Source organism: Athene noctua, chromosome 7, assembly GCF_965140245.1.
Source record: "Athene noctua chromosome 7, bAthNoc1.hap1.1, whole genome shotgun sequence".
NCBI classification, from domain to species: domain Eukaryota; kingdom Metazoa; phylum Chordata; class Aves; order Strigiformes; family Strigidae; genus Athene; species Athene noctua.
Genome location: NC_134043.1, coordinates 30,309,968 through 30,328,884, shown reverse-complemented (window position 1 = coordinate 30,328,884; position 18,917 = coordinate 30,309,968). Strand labels below are relative to the sequence as shown.

General features: G+C 42.9%; 1 protein-coding gene across 1 annotated transcript in view; it reads right to left on the bottom strand.

The window, feature by feature from the left end:
• ABCA12 (ATP binding cassette subfamily A member 12) overlaps positions 1 to 16,696 on the bottom strand; it is an 86,887-nt gene extending 70,191 nt beyond the window's left edge. The window contains exons 1-2 of the mRNA XM_074910168.1: positions 16,628 to 16,696; positions 12,261 to 12,354 (exon numbers count right to left, since the gene is read on the bottom strand). Coding sequence (XP_074766269.1) covers positions 12,261 to 12,354; positions 16,628 to 16,696 — 163 coding nt within the window. The remainder of the gene's footprint in view (positions 1 to 12,260; positions 12,355 to 16,627) is intronic.
• Positions 16,697 to 18,917: the final 2,221 nt, after the last annotated feature.

The following is an 18,917-nucleotide window of genomic DNA, read 5'->3' as shown; positions in this document are numbered from 1 at the left end:
TTTGAAAGTGCTGCTACTCGTCATGGTGGCACGATGCCTGTAAAGACATCATTGGCCCAGTGTGATTGAGGTATTCAGTGAGGCTCTGCCAACTGGCATCAGATGTTGAGCAGTTTGCTGGCACCTGGATACAGCCATGGGGCCTGACCCATCACTGAGTCACTACAGGTGTGAATCGGTGTAACCTCACGATGTTCTTGGCACAAAAGCAGTGGCAATGCCAGAGAGGGCTTTTCTGGAAGAGGCCTGGACTCTGACAGCACTTAGAGAATTAAGGAAGTTTTTTAATAAAGACCATGACAGCAAAATCTGAAATGTCTGGGCCAAATTCCCATTTGGTGGAAGTTAGACCTATGCTGGTTTTTAACCCTGAGTATCTAGCACAGTTGTGCTCTGTGTCAAGCACACAAATAACACATAGGCTTATCTGTCAGGATGAAATGAATTGTTATGTTGGCTCTGCTGTGCCTGCATTGATGAGATCATTGATGAGATCAAAGAAAGTTTAAAGACCTGGTTCACTTGCAGGTACCCCTTTCACAGACATGTACCACTGGGACATGAATCCCCCCCTTGCTTTCCCGTGTGGCAAGCTAATGATGCTGAAGGAACCTCACTGTGCACACTGCCTTCTTTACACGCTGCCACCACCATCCAAGAACAGGATGGCCAGGCTGGCGTGACAGGTCTGTCACTCCCAGATAACAAACAGTCAACCTCATCACCATCAGAACTACCAAGCACTTGTCCCTCTGTTCATACTGCCTTGAAAGTCATGTCCTTCTGGGGCCACAGAGGCCAATAATTTAATTTAATAGATGATGAGCAGTGCAGCCACAGGAAGCTCAGCTTCTGACTATGCTTCCTCTGGCCGGTGTGCCTGAGATGAGAGCAGAGCCAGAGTGTAGGCACTGTGCAGGAAGCACGGCTGATTTGGGAGTCCAAGCGCCAGAGAAACATGGCATAGGCTCAGAGTTATTTCTTGTAACTCCCTCTCATCCTGCAAAGAAAGGAATTTACAGATGAGAAGGTGAGTCAAGAGATTAATGTGCTCCCTGCTTCATCCTCCCGCCCTCCATGCACTTTCTCGTGGTAAGGAGACGTGACTCCACGGAGCCACATGGGCTGCTGTGCCCACACACATAAATTCATTATGTGTGTCGGCCCGGTATGCCACTGCAAGGACAGCCAGGGAGGAAGCTGGCTCCTGACTCCCTTCAGTGCTTCAGGAGATGATCATAACTACCTGTCCCTCCCTTGGCTGAGATTTATCCAACACGTCAGCTACATTAGTACACACCATAAGCACTAGCTGTAAAGCATTATTGAAGGAAAGTTGTAAATGCTCTGCAAATTTTAAAGGACAGTATTTTGATGGGGATAGTTGAGCAATCTGAAGCATAACACCACCAGTAGTGACTTTTGTAGTATTTCTACTGTTGGCAATACCTTCAGTCTTCCACATACTGCAGAAGGCAGCTCCTTCTCCCACTGAAGTCTACAGCAATGCCATATCCAAGGAATATGGATTTCCCTAGCCCTGTATTTCCCAACTTCATGATCCAACATCACATGATAGAACAGATCCACAACACATTATATAATTTTTTATTCTGCTCACTGCCTTTAGCGTTAAAAGTCTTATTTTCCTAAAATTACAGTTACCTTTGGAGGGTTTGACTATAGTGTCTATGAGCCAAGAGGGAGAGATCACTGCACCCACTGCTGCCCCGTGTCTGAGCTGAGAGGTCACCCTAGCATATTTCTGGTCAGATTGACTCGTCTGCAACCAAAATCTGAACCCAGATCCTGTTAGTAAAGACTGACTTCTGGGTTTGCCAGCAGCAGAATCCCAAGCACAGAGGCTTTTGTTGTCCCCTCTCACTGAGAATTTGATTTTCTGTCATCATTGAAAGAAGGGCACTGAACCTGAAGAAAACAAGACAGATATCCCAAAGGGCAGAAGAGGGCAAGGGCTCAGCACTGCATGGGCTGGATGGTTCTCCCTGCTCAGTAGCATCTAGATAGGCCAGCCACATCTCCAAGAGCTGAAAAGAAATAAGGCATGCAGAGCAGTAATAATAAACACAAGATGCCTACAATACATGCATGCCACTGGAAATTCTGGCATTTCCACATTTGCTTTCATTTGGAATAAAAAGAAGAAAATTAATTTCTCTTACTTTCCTGAATGTTGTAAATTCCAACATACTTCTCTTCAACTTGAGCAAAACATCTTGTTTTCTTCAGGTAAAGGTGTTTGGTATAATAATGATGAAAAATGTCAGGCTAATAATAAATGTCATACAAGAACGATGAAAATTACTATTTCGCTATGATCTACGGGATTAATTGAAATTGACTGAAATGTTTAAACCTAAATGGACCATGCTTTATGTTGACACACTGATTTTGCTGCTTTCATCTCCCTGAGGTTTCAGGCATTTGCATTAGCTGAGTGCAACCATTCACTTCAAGGAACTGGGTGTTTCAGTGGACTGCAGGCACAGCACCATTAATGCAGCCCCTGGTGCCATCCCCTTCAGCCTGAGGCAGTGAGGCTGCCTGTCCCAAAGAAGGCAAGTGCTGGGAGGATAGCAGCCATTATTATCCACACCAGAGCAAAGGAAAGTAAATTGGTAGTATTTTCAGGTTATCAGTTCAGTACAGGTTACACTCGGGTTTATATCAACCAGTGGTGTCCTGTGTAAAATAGCAACCAGTTCACTTAGGTGCTGCTAAGCACCTTCCTTTTCCTCAGTTCTCCAGTCCCAGCTCTGCTGCTCTGAGAGACACGAACTATCTTGCAGCCCTGTCATTTGAACATGCAAATCCTCTTCGATATAATGGAGCTACGCAGACCATATCTTTTGCTTTCAAAATGTCATCCATGCACTCCCTTTTCTGTCCACCCTGTATTTCTGGTTTCAGGGCTTCCTCCCTAGCTCTGCCATCCATCCTGCAAAAACAGAAAAAATCTAGATTCCATTTTATTTATACCAAAGATATGTGATTTCTATTACAAATGGCTACTTCTTAGATAAATTCAGGTACACTAACAGTATTTTCTTCCTCCTTTACCATTAATTTAAAAAGGAATGCTGAGGTTTTTCTGTTTTCTATCCACCTGTAGTTTACTGTCACATTGCTACCCCTCCTTGGGCATGAAAAAATTCTCTTTGGCTTCAGATTTCACACACTCTGATACTGCATATACCTTATGCATTAAGTCCTTCCATATTCCTTCCATAGTTGATAAAAAATCCATACAAATCTCAACTCCCCCACTGGTGAATTGAAGGCATTAATGAGCAAATGACTTCATTAGGAAGTATTATGTTTAATTGAAACTGCATTCAATCATTGCTAAATCATACAAAGAGACTTAATAACTGGAACTCTTCAGAAAAAAAAAAAAAAAAAAAAAAAAAAGGCCAAAAAGCAGTTTGATAGAGAAATAAATAAAATCATGATCAGTGATGAAAAGGCTGAGTCAATGACCATTCCTCACAACATAGGGACAATGAACCACAAGATCATGAGGTAGCAGGCAAAGGGACAGGAAGTACCTTTTTTAAAAAATACCAAAATGTTGTGGAACTCACTGCCACAGGGTGATGTATGCTGAAAAGTAGGCATTCATTTTAAAAAGAATTAGACAAAGTCTCAAAAATAGATTTGTCAGTGGCTATTAAATATGACCACTTGGATTCAACCCCTTCAGCTTCTGGCTGAAGAAACCTTAAATGTATCAAGATTTTTCTAGTGGAGGGAACACTCTGTGCTTTGCATTCCTACTCACTCTCTCAATCACCCCAGAGCAGCAGCAGGGGGTCTAACTCAAGTGGCAATTCTGACTGTTTATAAGCTGTGGTTTATGTTTTTCTGAGAAATCACAGAACACACAATGAAATTATTTACTGCTGTTGTGATCTACTCCAACTTTCTAAGCACAATGTTTTAACTATATTGTGTATACACAACCTTCTTACTTCCTTTCTAGTCTTTCCTAGTCACAAAGCATTGCTTTAAACTTTATTCTTTGCTTTGTTAGAGTCAATAAGACAAACATTCCTGTTTCACCACATGATGAGTGATACTGTTTCTCTTCAACCACATGCAACTGTCCACTTCCAGCTTTGTTCACATCTACTTATGAATAACAACTTACACTGTCTAGCTTTTGTAGAAGGTTTTATAATAATGCTCAGACTTTTGATATCTCTCCAAAAACTAAACCCGATCATCAAATCTACAGGATAAGTTTAATTTTGAAGCTGGAATTTTTTACACACATGGAGAATGGCCCAAATAGTTGGCTGGCCTATCTCTTGATCTATAAAAAGACAATATTTAACTGCCATGCCACACGTATTACTGTGACATGGTGACATTTATGTACTCTGAAACTCACATCTGACCTTGAAGCTGAATAAAGGGATGTGCATATTTCTAGTTACCTAGGTCTTTAGTGGGAGCAGGACCAGAAGGCAAATGCCAGCTGTCTTTCCTTTATCATTTTCACACCTGCAAGACCAATGCCCACACAAGTCCCACAGTTGTTGCCAAAAAAAAAAAAAAAAATGGGGGGAGTGGGTGAGAGGATGACAGTAGGTGTTACAGTTTCTGGCAGTACAGCCCAAATAGCCCAAATCTTGTTCAGTATGTCCAAAGCCCATAGCACAGTAGTGATTAGCCCTACTGATTTTAATGGGATTACTCAGACTTCAGCTTAAACATACGTAAGAGCTGTGCTGGATCAGAGTTAATGGTTCAGTATTGCACTCCCTATTGCACTATCCCTACACTGTTGCATTTCATATCACAGAGCCCATTTTTAAAGCCACTCTGGAGCCAACAGGTGATTTCTTCCACTCTGTCTTGGCCAGCCAGCAAACTGCCATTTACCTCCACAATTTCACCTGTTGAGTAGACAACACTGAAAGAAGAGATTTCCTGAGCTTACACCCAAGTTGTAAGACACCAAACAGCCTCAGTGTTTAATGTATCAGGTAATTTTTGGTCCTCTGCAAGCCTCTATCACTGCTGTATGTTAGGACAGGTTCATGCTGCAAGGTGGCACACAGTAAGCTCAAATACACACGGTGTACTGTACTGCCAGGACAGGTCTAGATGGCTCACAGCATGGGGAAACCTGCCAGCTGGGCCTCGCACCACACAGTAACTATGATGATCTGGTGTTAGCCCAAGTCTCACTGGAGCACACACACACTCCCCTTCTGCCTTCCTATTATGCTTTAAGCAGTGTCATGTCATCCTTGGCTGCCTTCTTTCCCTCAACTCTACTTTGATTATTTATTTTTATTTCCCCATACAAATCTTTATGTATCAAAAATATCATCTATTGCACATATATCAGTTCACCTGTGTACCACATAGCCTTCCCTGATTTACAAGGCATACCTCATTACCCAGATCCTGTTTTCTGAAAAGAAAGCTCAGCAGGACCCCAGATAACTCCATTCAACCCCTCAGGACACCCAGTGTGGCTAGGTGAGATTCAAGAACTTGCATTTTTCATCTCTACAGCAACAGCATCCTTGTTTTCTTGAGTGTCCCAATAACAGGATGTCCTCAGTTGTCTGCCTACAACAGTGAGATTGAAGCAGCAGACAACTCACTACAAGACTCCTCCCTGTGCTGGTGGCCTCAGTGGAGGACGCATTTCATTGCCTAATTTTTCCCTCAAGCATTTCAGGCTCTGCAAATAAGACCAGCCCAGAGCAGACAGCATCTGCTTCCATGCTTATTAAGACTAGGCGAGCTAGTTTTGCTCACCCACAGACCTTCACCTTCCACCTCCTTATTTAATAAATTAAACGCCAGGACTTCAATCTGAATGCATTGCGTTCACGTACTGATCAGGGAAATCAGAAAGATGAGAGAGAGAGCATAAAAATTGCAAAGGAGTAGGTGTGAAGTGAGGAGAAAGAACCCCCAAACCAAACACAAAGAACAAAGGAGGGAAGATGGAAACCTGCTAAGAGGTATTGCAAATTCAGGTCAAGATGGGGAAATAACAGAACTGATGTCTTCACAGCAGGGCAGAGCTGATGAGAAGGGGTCACACTGGAGGTGGACTGCATGGGGGAGGGATGCTCCACTGCATGAAGCACAAACACACCAAGAGAAAGAAGGAACTGTAGACTAGCCCTTTTCCTACGGGGCCTTTAAAGCAATGTTTAATGCAGACAAGGCTAACTTGGCCTTGCTGTAATACCACCAACTTGCTCTCGTACATATGAGCAGCAGGGCACTGTACAAACAGGACCTAAGAAGAGTCATAACATTTCCCAGCTGGAATCTGGAACCTAAAAGCCTAAATCCGTATCTACACAAAAGCTGTGTTTACTAATTTCTTTCAATGTCTTTCAATGCTCCAGGTAGTCTCCAGAGTCCAGGTTTAGATTCTTTAAACAAAAGTGACCTCTTTTCCAGAAACACTGACATCAACAACTGACAACTTCAGTGCAAGCCAAACTGTTCAGCACCTCTGGAAAATCACACCTGTGCTCCTAGGTTCCAGCATTTGGATTCAGATGCTTCAGGAAGTCAATTAGGATTAAGAGACTGCCCCAAGGCCCTGTTGTAGTTCAGTGGGGAAGAAAAAGTACTGGTAACTCTGGAGTTCCTGTCTCCAACTCTAAACATCCTTCAGTCATATCCCACAAGGCGGGAGAGTCCATAAAAAGAAATGAAGGTGTGGAGATTCATGAAAAGAGAGGCAATAAAAACATCACAGCACTCTGTTTAGAGCTGGGGCTCTCTGAGCTAAGTGGAAGCTTCAGCAAGTTGCAGGGAATTGTATAAGGGCACTGCTTATGTATGTGAGATCAGTGTATATGTCTACTCCAGCAAATGTGGGGTTAATTAATATAATTCATACCCCACTTCAGCACTGTTTCAATGAAACAGAGTGTTATATGACAGTCTGCTCCCTGGCACAATGGCAGCACAACAAAATGAAACAAAACAAAGTTCATACCAAAGTAAGGATGTTTAAGGAGGGACCTGATGGGGCTATTTTGCTAATCAAGCTGCAGTTGAGCACAAAAATCTGGTGTTGGGCTGTAAAGAGGGGAGAAAACAGACAGAAAAGAAGGGGAGGAAAATGAAGCAATGTAAAGGAAAAGGAAGAGTGGGACTGCTCCATCACAGGCAAATGGTGAAGCAGAGCTGGGAGTCTGATGTGTGCTTCTCTGTATATAGAGTAGGTTGAACCCTTGGGGTGGATTATGCCTTGCATAAATATCCATGACTTACGCAAATGAATGGAATGGCCTCTGTAGCTGAGCCACCATCTCAACTCCCTGTAATTAGCATGGGAACCTACTAGTTTTTCCACACTACTGGAAAAAGAGATGAGTTCAGGTCTTTCTAACTATGAAGCAAATTCCTTTAAAGTGCAAGCATTTTTTCAGAGGTTTTTCCTCTCCAGGGTGGTATCTCAGAGAAAGGACAGTGCTGTGGCCCCCTTGCTCCATGCCATCTGATCTCACATGCGGCCGCCACAGCCACTGCTCACAGGGAGAACTAACCCAGCTCAAAGCCTTTCTCTGTTACTGTGGGACAAAGTTAGTGGAAGGGTTTCTGCACCAGAGCGACATGCTGGGATTGAGGCAGAATTGAACTGATAGAGCTAAAAGTGGTTTGAGGACCTTAGTTACGCAGTTATGCAGACCCACAGGGCAGGAGCCTCCTGAACTCATCTACCAGCACACTGCTGCAACAGCCAGGGGGGCAGAGACACGCACGGGTGATAAGGACGAAGGGCGATAGGCACTGCCTGCCATGCGCGTGGCAGAACCCTCACCTCCCACCTCACAACCAGCTGCCTAACCTGCTTTCCCAGCGGTATGGGAAAGGGGATACCATCTCCATTTATCCTTTTAAGCAAGATAGAGCATCCTCCTTCTTTTTCTGACACTGCTCATCTGGGTAACTCATGCCTCAGTTACCTCTAACATGGTAACAGTGCTCAGCGCAGAAATCGCAGGAAAGGTATGTCTTCAGGCACAACAAGGCACAGCCTCTCTCCTAAGGCATCTCAGATCTCTGCTCCATGATTCATACCGATTTTTCCACTCAATTCTGGACCTGTTCAAATCCTAGCTACCAATCACTGTAAGACTGAATGGAGCTCAGAGACGCTCCTATCCTGGGCCCTCTCCCAGGAGCACTGGAGCTAAGAATGAGAGCAGAGTATACCTGCTCCTATGTAGGTGTTGTGCCACGCCGCTCTGGCTCTAAACTAGACCTAAACAGCTATGCCGGTAGTGGCAAACAGTCTAGTGCTCAACTATTAGGATATTTCCCCCAGATTATTGGCTGCAAAGAGGAGCCTTGCAGAGCACTCTGCTATTATCATGAGTGTCTCCAAGTGAATGCAATACACCCTGCAGGCATCTCCACGATGGTCATGAAATCTGGGTGGAAATTCTGGGCAGAGGTGAAGGGTAAGATGTGTTTCATTGAGAAGAGTTCAGGCAACGAATTCTTTGGCAGAATTTGATGGATTTAAGACCAGACCCAAGAGCACAGCTTCTTTCCATGAAGAAGGAAAAATATCTGTGAATAAGGCATGGCTTTCACAGAGCACTGCCAGCCCCTAGGAAAGCTGTGGCAGGTGGCAGAGCCCTGGGTCCAACAGGAGGGCAAGGTTTCTACAGCATCTTCTCCGTAGCGCTGAAGAGCAGGGTTTCTGAATGAGTGGACACACCCAAGAGAGCTTCTACTGAGAATAAGGATGAGGTCAAACTGACAGGAGGGGAAAGAAGGCGAACAGAAAAGGAAGAAAGCGGGTGGGGAGGGCGTGACAGGGTGTAACAGTGCTAGTTAAAGCAAGGAGCATAATCAGGCTTCTCTGTAGTCTGAGTGGGTTGAGCCCTGAGGGGCAGATTGTATCTCATGCACAATTCCCATACCTTGCGAAAACCTGCAGTGATAGAAAGGGACTTTTGTCCCTACTCACTCTAGAAAACAGGTGATACAGGTGCGAAAGACTGGAAGATATCATCAAACCCAGTTCACTGGCTTTCACACTGTAGGCTTCCAATCCAGAGCTTCCTATCCACATGTATGCCACAGAACACATCCCAATACCTCCCAGAAAATACAAAAGCTGTAATAAAAAAATCAAAAGCTACAACTGCAATGCGCATAGTAAATTGGATGGGGATTTTGTGTGGTTAGAGTCTCAGATCATCACAGGAACTGGACATGCAGGGAGAGAGAAACTCCATTTTCATTTGTCCTGACAATAATCTTTGCTGACCTGGAAATACATCATCAAACGGACGCCTGGGAGAAAGGAGAGAGGTGGGGTTTTTTCCTCTTAGATACTAGATGCTTTAGTTGTGAATGAAATTATATTTCAGATGGATTTCAGCTCCTTGTTTTCCTTAGTTCTTAGTTTTCCTATGATCAGTCTCTTGACTGGTTACATTTGGCATGTCATTTCCCCTCAGAGTTCGGTCTGGCACAAGCTCCCATTACATTAGGTGCTACATAACATAATTCAAAGCAAGCAACTTGCTCTTGCAGGAAGCTCTTGTCACTTGTTCATTCTTGACTGATATTTCCTAAGTAATTTCTCTACATAATCCTCAATCTATTCAATGTGTATTAGACGTCATTCAGAAGAATTTACTGTCTCGAATTTGAGCTGTTTTAATTGAGCAAATAATAGATTTCATGATATTTCTGTGGTCCTGAATACATGAGATAAGCTTACAGACTGAGATTTTCTCTGGGGTTATCTCTAAGGCTTCAAAACTCAGCATCTGAGTAGCTTATTCTATCTCTGTCATTTATCCAGTGCTTCCTGACTTTTGTCTACCTGCAATAATCTCTTGACAGCAGAACTGGAAACAGCTTCTTGTCACTACTTAATGATTGTGTCTTTTAAGGCAGGCACTGGAACTCAGCATTAAGTGGATTTTATTCCTGTTCAAAAAGAACCAAAAAACCCCTCTTGTAATGGTTTTCCTAGATTTGTCCACTCTTGACCTTTTTTTTTTTTTTTTTTAATTTTTCCTATCAGAAAATAAAGTTCCCAAATTATTTCTCTTTTTCTTTCCAAGCAAAATGTTGATACATTTTCCCAGTTGTCAAAAAAAGAGGGTAACTGTCTAATGTCTAATGGCTATTCTTATTTAGCTAGAAAAGCAGCAGAAACTGGTTGTTGGATGCTCTGGTCAATATTTTTCTCTATCCCCTTGGGATTCTTAGATTGTCTCTGAACATCTGGACGTTCAGATATACACCACAAGAATATACAAAAATTTACAAAACAAGAATACACCACAACCATAATTTTCCACCATAAAACCTCCCTTGCATTAGAGATCTCCTATCATCCACTTCTAAAAGAGACAGACACCTATTCGCATACCTACTGAGACTTATCCCAGAATAGAATTCATCTATGGAATAAAAGCAAACTAGGCAAAGATACTGCCCAATCTTCCTTTCCCTGCAAAGCACAACTGATGGAGCTACTTGCTGTTCCTAAGAAAATGCCTTCCAATACATTAATTCAGAGATGCAACCATCCAGAGCAAACAGTGCTCCAAATAAATACACCTGCAAGCTAATAGTCATGTAGAGTAAAAGAATAAATATTTTACCATCCAGCTGGCTCTGTTGACACTCACCTGATTTATCAGTGACAGGAAGTACAACCGATGGAGCAGTGTGGGAGGACTGCCATTTCTACACTTGGCAACGTCTAGGGTTTTCACAAAATACATGTCCTGTCTTGCCTGCTCCAACTGGTTCAAAGAAACTTGAGAGATTTTAAAGTATGTAACATGCCTAAAGAGGCTTTTTTGCTGGAGCAGATGGGCTTGGGGTTAAAAGACCACCCTAACAAATGAAGAATGTCTTTCTCCATTAAAGACTTCTTGTGATACTTTCAGAAAGTTACTTACTCTGGCTTCCCATCCCTGTCTACAAAATGAGGTATACAAACCTTTAGATAGATTAGGCTGCAAGCTCTCTGAGACAAGGGCTATCCTAATGGTATATCCAGTATTTGTCATGATGTGGCCCTTTCTCACACATCGTACAGAAACAAAGACATTTTAATCAGAGAATCACACATGTCACTGGGTTGAACCTTTCCAATGCACACACATCATCCAATATTGATCTCTCACAGCCACATTTTACACATCTGATAGCTACAAACTCTGGAAGTCAACTGCTTGTCCTCACTACTGCCAAACTCTGTCTCCTCTTCCCCTGCATCAGTCTCCTCACCCCGGATATAAAAATCCAACATTGCAGCTCCATCATTGAAGAGAGGGGCTCAGCCCATTCACTCACTCTTCTCAACTCCCTTGGGACTGTACTTGTAAGACTATAGAGAGCAGAATCAGGGATTTGATCCAACTCAAAATTAACACTTTGAAAAGGAAAAAGGCTTCCAACTTCCAACTCCTTGCTCTGTTTTACCATATAACTTAATGAACAAATGTGGCCAGGGTTGGGGGTATGCTTCTTCTGATGGTGATAAGGACTCATTAAATCAGTGTTTTCTAGAGCAGATTAAAGCACACTCATGCCCCGAGATGTAGACATACTCTCCTGACCCAGGAAGCAAAGCTTGCAAGCAAAAACAACCTTCTGTAAACTCTTCACCCACTTCACCACCACCAACTCTTCACCCACCCAAACTGCTGCTCTTTGACTTGCTAGAAAGGGCTCACATACACCATCAGGTCACAGAAGCCCAAAATGTTGCCACTCTTCAGCTGAGCCTTAGTAGCAAGCTGCCTAAATAGGTGCTTTTTGCTTGTAGCACACACAAGGGTAAAATCTTTCATGTTGCCCAACCTCACATCTGTTACCTCACCTTCATAATCCCACTCGAAGCCTATGCCGTTACTCATTTTACTGAGTAAGATCTCCCCCAGCTGCCCTCTTATCCCTCAGTTTATCATGTAAATTTATATTGCTGTCTACAATAGCAGTATCTGAGCGCATCTTGATAAGACAGTTCTTTAAAGCTGTTTTCTAATTATACAACTATACAACTAATTTGAAAAAAAACATAAACAGAAACAACCTCAGAGGAACACAGACATTTTATTTACAGCATGCTGCATCCCAGGAAATCTTCACTGGAAGCTACAAAGAATCAAATTTGTAAAAGTAACAAAACACATCAAATTAACACATCAGTCACTGAAATGAGAACTAAATCCCAAAGACATAAAAACAAACCAGTTACTTACAGTTTGGCTGTGGTTCTGGAGGGAATTTGAGACGGATAATGGCCAAGATTATGAAAACAACCACAGGCCAGGAGATTAAAATGAACGACCATACCTATAAAACAGCAATGAAAATATATCGGTTACGTTTGCCGTATTGATGTGTCTCAGCGCTTGTCTGGAATGTACAAGTACTACCCTAAATGAGTTATAGGATGCACTGTAAATCATGCCTGTCTTGGTGTGCATACCACTAAAAGCCAAGTATTATCTATGCAGAAGGAAAAAAATATGTAAGATTTCAAGAGCAAATAACAAGTCTGAAAATAACACGAGCCTTCCTCTGTTTCAGTTTGGCTGATAATTACGGGGGACAGTGTTTAGGCAGCTTTGAGACACTGCTATGTAATAGTAAAGGCACACTGAGAAGTACAAGACTTTTGGATACACTGATCACAAGATAAAAGAGCTAAAGTGAGAAACGTTGGTTTCACTTTCAGTGAAAGACACTGCTCAAATGATGGGTTAAGATTACTTTGATTTGATTATACCTCAAAATTAAAGTGTTTGACAAGGGAATTGTCAAGTGTACAGCTTTTTTTTTGACCCAAAGTTTCACTGTTCTTCACAAATAGTAGTTCAGCCTCACAGTAGAGCTGAAAGAAATAATTTTTATAGCAGTCATTTACAAGACGTGGAGCTCAAGCATGGTGAAGGAAGGGGTTTATGAAGCTGTGTAACCAGTCAACTGGATAAGTCACATTTGAACACCAATCACAAGGATCCCTCATATGAGCTTCTGACCCCAGCAATCTACCTTCCTGATACCTATCCATTTCCAGACTGTAGCAGTCCATATAGGTGAGCTGAGATGGAAGAGAGTTGATGTAAAATTGGCCTACTACGTTGGAAAAATCATGAAATTTGTACAGCTCTTGTCTCTGACATGAGGGTTGACGATTTCAATGGACAAGAATGAAGAAAATACAGTCTGCTAATCATCTACTATAGTAAACCAATCCAGGCAGGAGGCCTGAAGTCAGTCTTAAAACTACAAGCCTTGGAGTTTCATAAACTAGGAAAATGAAATTATTCAAATGATCAACTGCTTTTGCACTACCTGGCTAGCTTGCTACTGTGCTTACTAGATTAGAGTTTTCCATCCATCAGTAGTTAAGCTCAAACTACTCTGTGCTGCAAAATTGCTTGTGTTATCTTCATGCCAATTTTTGAAACTGCAAAGATGTCTTTCTTCAAAATCATCCCATTCTTCATCATTGCGTTGCTATTTTTTTCAGATCAGCACATATTACCCCAAACTGTTTTTCCAGAGTAATTCCAAGCCCATAACAGTGTTTTCATTTCCTGTAACACTTACTGAAACATAAAAACAAACCAACAGACAGACCAACAAATCCTGGAGAGCAATTCAGCTTAAAGATGGTTATTTTACAGCAACTCCATCCCTATCATCCCTGATGAGATGACACAGCCATGAAAGTAGGAGCAAAATTCATGCCCCAAAATAGGCAACTGATAGACATCAAAGCACAAGGCACCTCCCCATACATCCCTCAGAGACCATACTCCTATAATTTCAGCATTCAGCAACATTTTAGTTTTTACAGACAATACACTTTCTGCCTTTTATATATACACTGCCAACTTATAACGAGATTCATCACTGAAATGAACATAGTTTTCTAATTTTTTTGTATCACATACTTTCCCTATAATCAGTCCCCAAACATGCTGTTTAATTCTGATTAATGCACATGCAAATCGTATTATTAATGTACCCTCCTTGTTTAGTACCGCGTAGGCTAAAGTAAAATTATGGGGTAACAGCACAGAAACTGATATTAGTCAGAAGCTGCCTAAAGGAAGGGCAAGAGATCTGTCATATTCTTGGGGCAAGAAACAAATACTGATTGTTTCTACTCAGTGAAATCTTTGTAGCTCCCCATTTTGAGCTAAAATGGTGCTTATACTCCCCACTTCCCAGACAGCTCTTCCCTTATTATCTCTGTCCTTTGACTTAATTGGATTTAATATTAGCTGTGCACATCAGTTGCAACATAACAGCATTCCCACTGTTCCAGGCATTTCTAGTTAACAAAAACAAGACAACCACCCTGGCCAAACTGCTTGCAAGTGGAACACATTGACTTGAATGGAGCCATAAGCAACCTCAATTTGGCTCTTGGGACATTAAGCACTGGGATGTAGGTTGCATAATCCTTTGGTTGTTGGATTACTTCACTGCTAAAAGTAGATTTAACTGCTCAGACTTTAGTATCACTGTATGCAGGCACATTTTCTCTCCCTCCTGCCTCTGTTTAAATAACCCAAGTTGCCTGAAAGTGACAGATGGAAAGCAACAGAAGTGTAAGAGGCACCAATTTCTTCAATTCCCCTTGGTACACAGGCCAAACTTTGCTCCTGAGAAGGCTGCCACCTAAACTCATGAGGATTCCTTTCTCGGCAGGAGTAACCTGTACTAAGGCACTCCCTGGCCATGGATGCAGAGCTTCAGCTAATTTCAGCAAACTGAGAGTCAAGCAAGCTGTAGGTCTCCCCATGCTGCACAGGCAGAGGCAGCCTCTCCAGGGGCTCTGCCAAGAGCTCTTAGAGGAAATAAAGTCTGAAGCAAAAGGCAAAACCAAATGTGTTTGCCAGCCTTGGAGAGGCTGATAAACAGGGCAGGAAACCACTCGAGTCTGCAGGGGGCAAGACGGTGTGCCTGGGGTCAGACCCTTCGTGACATACCAGTCAGCCCTGGCGAGGACAGACAACACCCCTGCAAAGGCAGGAACCACCTTCACTCATTATCAGAAACTGAGAAACACAACAAAATGCTTCCCTCACAAAACAAGCACACACACACACAAAAAGCTATCTAAAAGCCTGGTCTGTAAGTGAAGTCAGATTACACAGGTAAAAAAAACCACAAAGCAGGTGGACAGAAAAATCAGGATGTGTTTGGGAGCAGAGATCTGGGTTTACCTCCTCACACCCCCCCCAGTCTGAGCAAGCTCCCCAATTTGGAGCAAGAAAGGGAAATGACAAAGGGTTTCAGGGAATGCCTGCCATAAAATAATCAGCAGTGGACAGATTTTTATTTTCATTGATATTTCAATTCTATGGAATTGACATTTCAACTCCAAAGGAAACCAGAATTAAAGAAGTGAGACTGTACGGTCAGAAGTACAAGCAGAGCTTAGGTTAGCATTTACTCTGGATACACAAGAGCTGAAAGTGACCCAAACCTTCTGCTTTTAACAAGGCTGTTACAATTTCTCTTGAGAAATTAGAGGTTATTTATTTCTCTGAATCTCAGAGAAAGTCTCCTGTAGCCTTTGCAGCAGTGAAGGATACCCTTAAAGTGTACAACATGTCCACAGCTCCCACGGAGGATCGCAAGGAGCCAGATAAACTGAGCACCTCTCTGAATCAGGCTCCAAAACTGAGAGGCAGGACGAGGCAGGCAAGAACAGACCTTGCAGAAGCATAAGGCCTTTCACTCCATCCTCATATCACACCCTCCATGGCCATTTCTCTTCTGTCAGCATTTTCTGCACCTGTCAAGGCTTCCACTCAACCAAAGCAAGTTTAAAAACCACCACATTTGGGTTACTAGGAAAAGGACAGGTTGCAATACAAGTCCATGAACTGCAGCATGCTCCTGATGAAATTACAGTGTAGCTGTAATGAAACCAGACTGGGACAAAAATACTGGGCAGACTTGGCCTGGACGTGCAATGCCGCCCAGAGGAGTATTTGCCTCCCTGCTGCTGTACAGATTGCTCTCTGGACACTGCTGGCAATGGTTTATCTTCTGGGAAGAAAGACCATTTGGGGTGTTTGATTTGCAACACACTGGACTGCACTGGAAATCTGTCCTACCTGCATCTCTAAGAGTTACTTTTTTTCTTTGTCCATCCTTTCCAAATGGCTCTATATAAGGGCACTGCCCATCACCCCTAAATCCCAGAGTCTCCTTGTAGGCTGTATGCAAACCATGGGGTTCACATGGGATCAGATACAAAACTGAAGCTTTAATTCAAGTCTGCCCATGAGTTTAGTTTGCACATGGTTTTGTTTGCATGGACCACTCCCCTGAGGGAACAACAGTGGCAACCGTGGTACTCAGTCTGGACTTCTGAGCCCTCAATGCATGAGCTCTAAGGCAAGACCCAATTACTTTGGCTTATGAAGACTCACCTTCACTTCCACACCATTCCCTTACTTCCCTCTGCCTCTATCACCAGCCTTCAAAATATTTCTATTTTAGAACTGTGACCTTCCTCTCCTGTAGTGCCCCTTTTGCTCCTCAGTTCCTGTGATTTCCAGTTGCCCCTCCTCTACTACTTTGTTTTCACACTCACCGGCTGCCTCTTGACACTCAGCCAGTTCTTCCACAGCAGGATCCTCAAGTGCTGAGAGAGCGCAGCCATCCTTGGCTGACCCAACTGAAAGCAAACGGGCTGCGTATTCTTCCTCCCAGGCTTAGGAGGCAAAAGCAGAGGCTCTAACCCAAAGGGGCATCCAGTGTCCAATATCCAAGCCTCTGCCTCATCCCCACAGCATAGCTCTGTAGCAGCTACTTCATCTACTTGTGGCTGCTGTACTCCCAGTAACCGTAGCTCTTGTCCTCACAGCAATTCAACAGGTTATTCTTCTCCAGGCAGGCAGGCAGACGCAGCAGCCTGCCTCCACTTGTGTTAATTACAATATCCAGCCTCTCCTGGCTGCTCGTTATTCAAGCCCTAACCGATAAAATGGATAGCATTCCAAAAAGATGCTTCTGCTTAAACAAAAGGTGATGCATGCCTCCTCCTCCTCCCCATGATGAAACTGCCTGCCTGCCCACACACTGCTTCTGCTGGAGAGGTGTCATCAACAGCAGTTAGGCTGCTTGCCAGGCCAGTCCGACTTCCCCGAGTTTGCAGGGAATAGCTGGGAAGAAGAAAGCATCCACAGCATGTGTCTTCCTGGCATTGCTGACTTGGAATTAGTTTTTTTAATACTTTTGACTGTCTGAATTAAATCTACCCATCCAGGGAAATTAAATGAAAGAGTTAAAAATACATATAAGTTAAAATCTCAGGGATAGATCTATTTGTTCAGTTTCTTGCATCTTCCCTTTCCTCCAGGAGGTCAGTCCTGGGGTTCTCACTGATTGAATTCAATATAACACATTAAGTCCACTAGGAATAGGATTGCAGAATCAGACCCCACAAAGTTTTCAGAGCACTAATATAGCTTGAGCACTGTTATTATTCAAAAGACCACTGAATTCTTCAAGCTAGTGGTAAGATATCTAAAAAAACCCATCTAGAGGTGAAAGGAAAGAGTAAACTGAAGGTACAGAGGGAAGCAATGACAGCAAAGGGGACTGCTCATGGCATCAAGGACTATAACAAATCTGAGTTTTGAAACCTGATACGAACTTGTTTAGTGAGTTCTGGTCATCCAGCAGAGCTCTGGTCTCCCTCGGGAGAGGAGCACAACACTCAAGTACCCCATCTGCTAACACTGAGATCATTCTCAATGTACCAAGGCAAGCCATGGAAGACTTCACTGGTCTCAGCATATTTCATGAAAGAGATCAAAAGAGATTCCCCTACACGGCATTTCTTCCAGCCACCAACTTTGTGCCTCAGAAATGAAAAACATCTTGAATGTGTCCTTGCCAAACTTTACCCAGGGACAAAAGTGGAGGCGGCATCCCTGCCATCCACAATGATCTTGGAGCAGAGGATCTTTGATCTAAGGTCTGTAAAAAGCACTGAGCGAGAATAAGAGAGAGGGGGAGACAGAGATGTGGTACTTAGTGAAGAGAAGCAGCTTCACTGGATTGGTTAGGAAATACTTCAAAGGTGGGAATAGCAACAGAGATGGAGCAGTCCCAGCTCCACATACCTTCAGTCTAAATAGATTGGACATTCCAATGGTGGGAGTGGAGCTGGAGCTAAAATGAACCTAAAAGGCTTCCCTGGTATAGTTTTGATAGTGATGAGAAGAAACCCAAACATCTAACATCTCAGCTCTACATTCAAATTTTTTCCTACCAAATGCCTACAAGAGAGAAAGGGATCTTGTTTGGGTCTGTGAGTTGAGAACAAGCACTGCTCCTCAGGACACTGTTGTAGTTCAGCTACATGTAAGAGGCACAGCCAGATTCACTGCATTTGGTGCACAGACCATTTACAAACTTGCTTCACTTCCTCTCTGGGGCTGTAAAAAGAAATCCAAATATAGATAATTCTGCTCTGAGGAGGTAAGAGAGAAGAAATTTATAATTTCACCATTCACTGCTTTGCCAAGGTCTTTTAAGGCAAGTGTCTGATTGCTTCTTTTTGGTATTCAGTCAAACAACTGTTTCAAAAGAACACTGTGATTTGGATAATAATTTTCCCAAGCAAATGCACATCCTTACTTCCTTTATGAACTGAGTCAACAAACATTCCCCTTGGGAAGTACCCAAAGGATAATTTGTTCAAGTTCACCACTGTAAAACCAGAATAACTCAATGTCAGTTGTCTCCCAGAGCACCTGCACTCAACTCCCCACACACCATACTGTTCCAGTTCGAGAACACAAGATGGGAACTTTATTAAGCCATTATACCTTTTTGCTTTTTTAATTCCTTTACTTAACAATTCCTGCAGATGG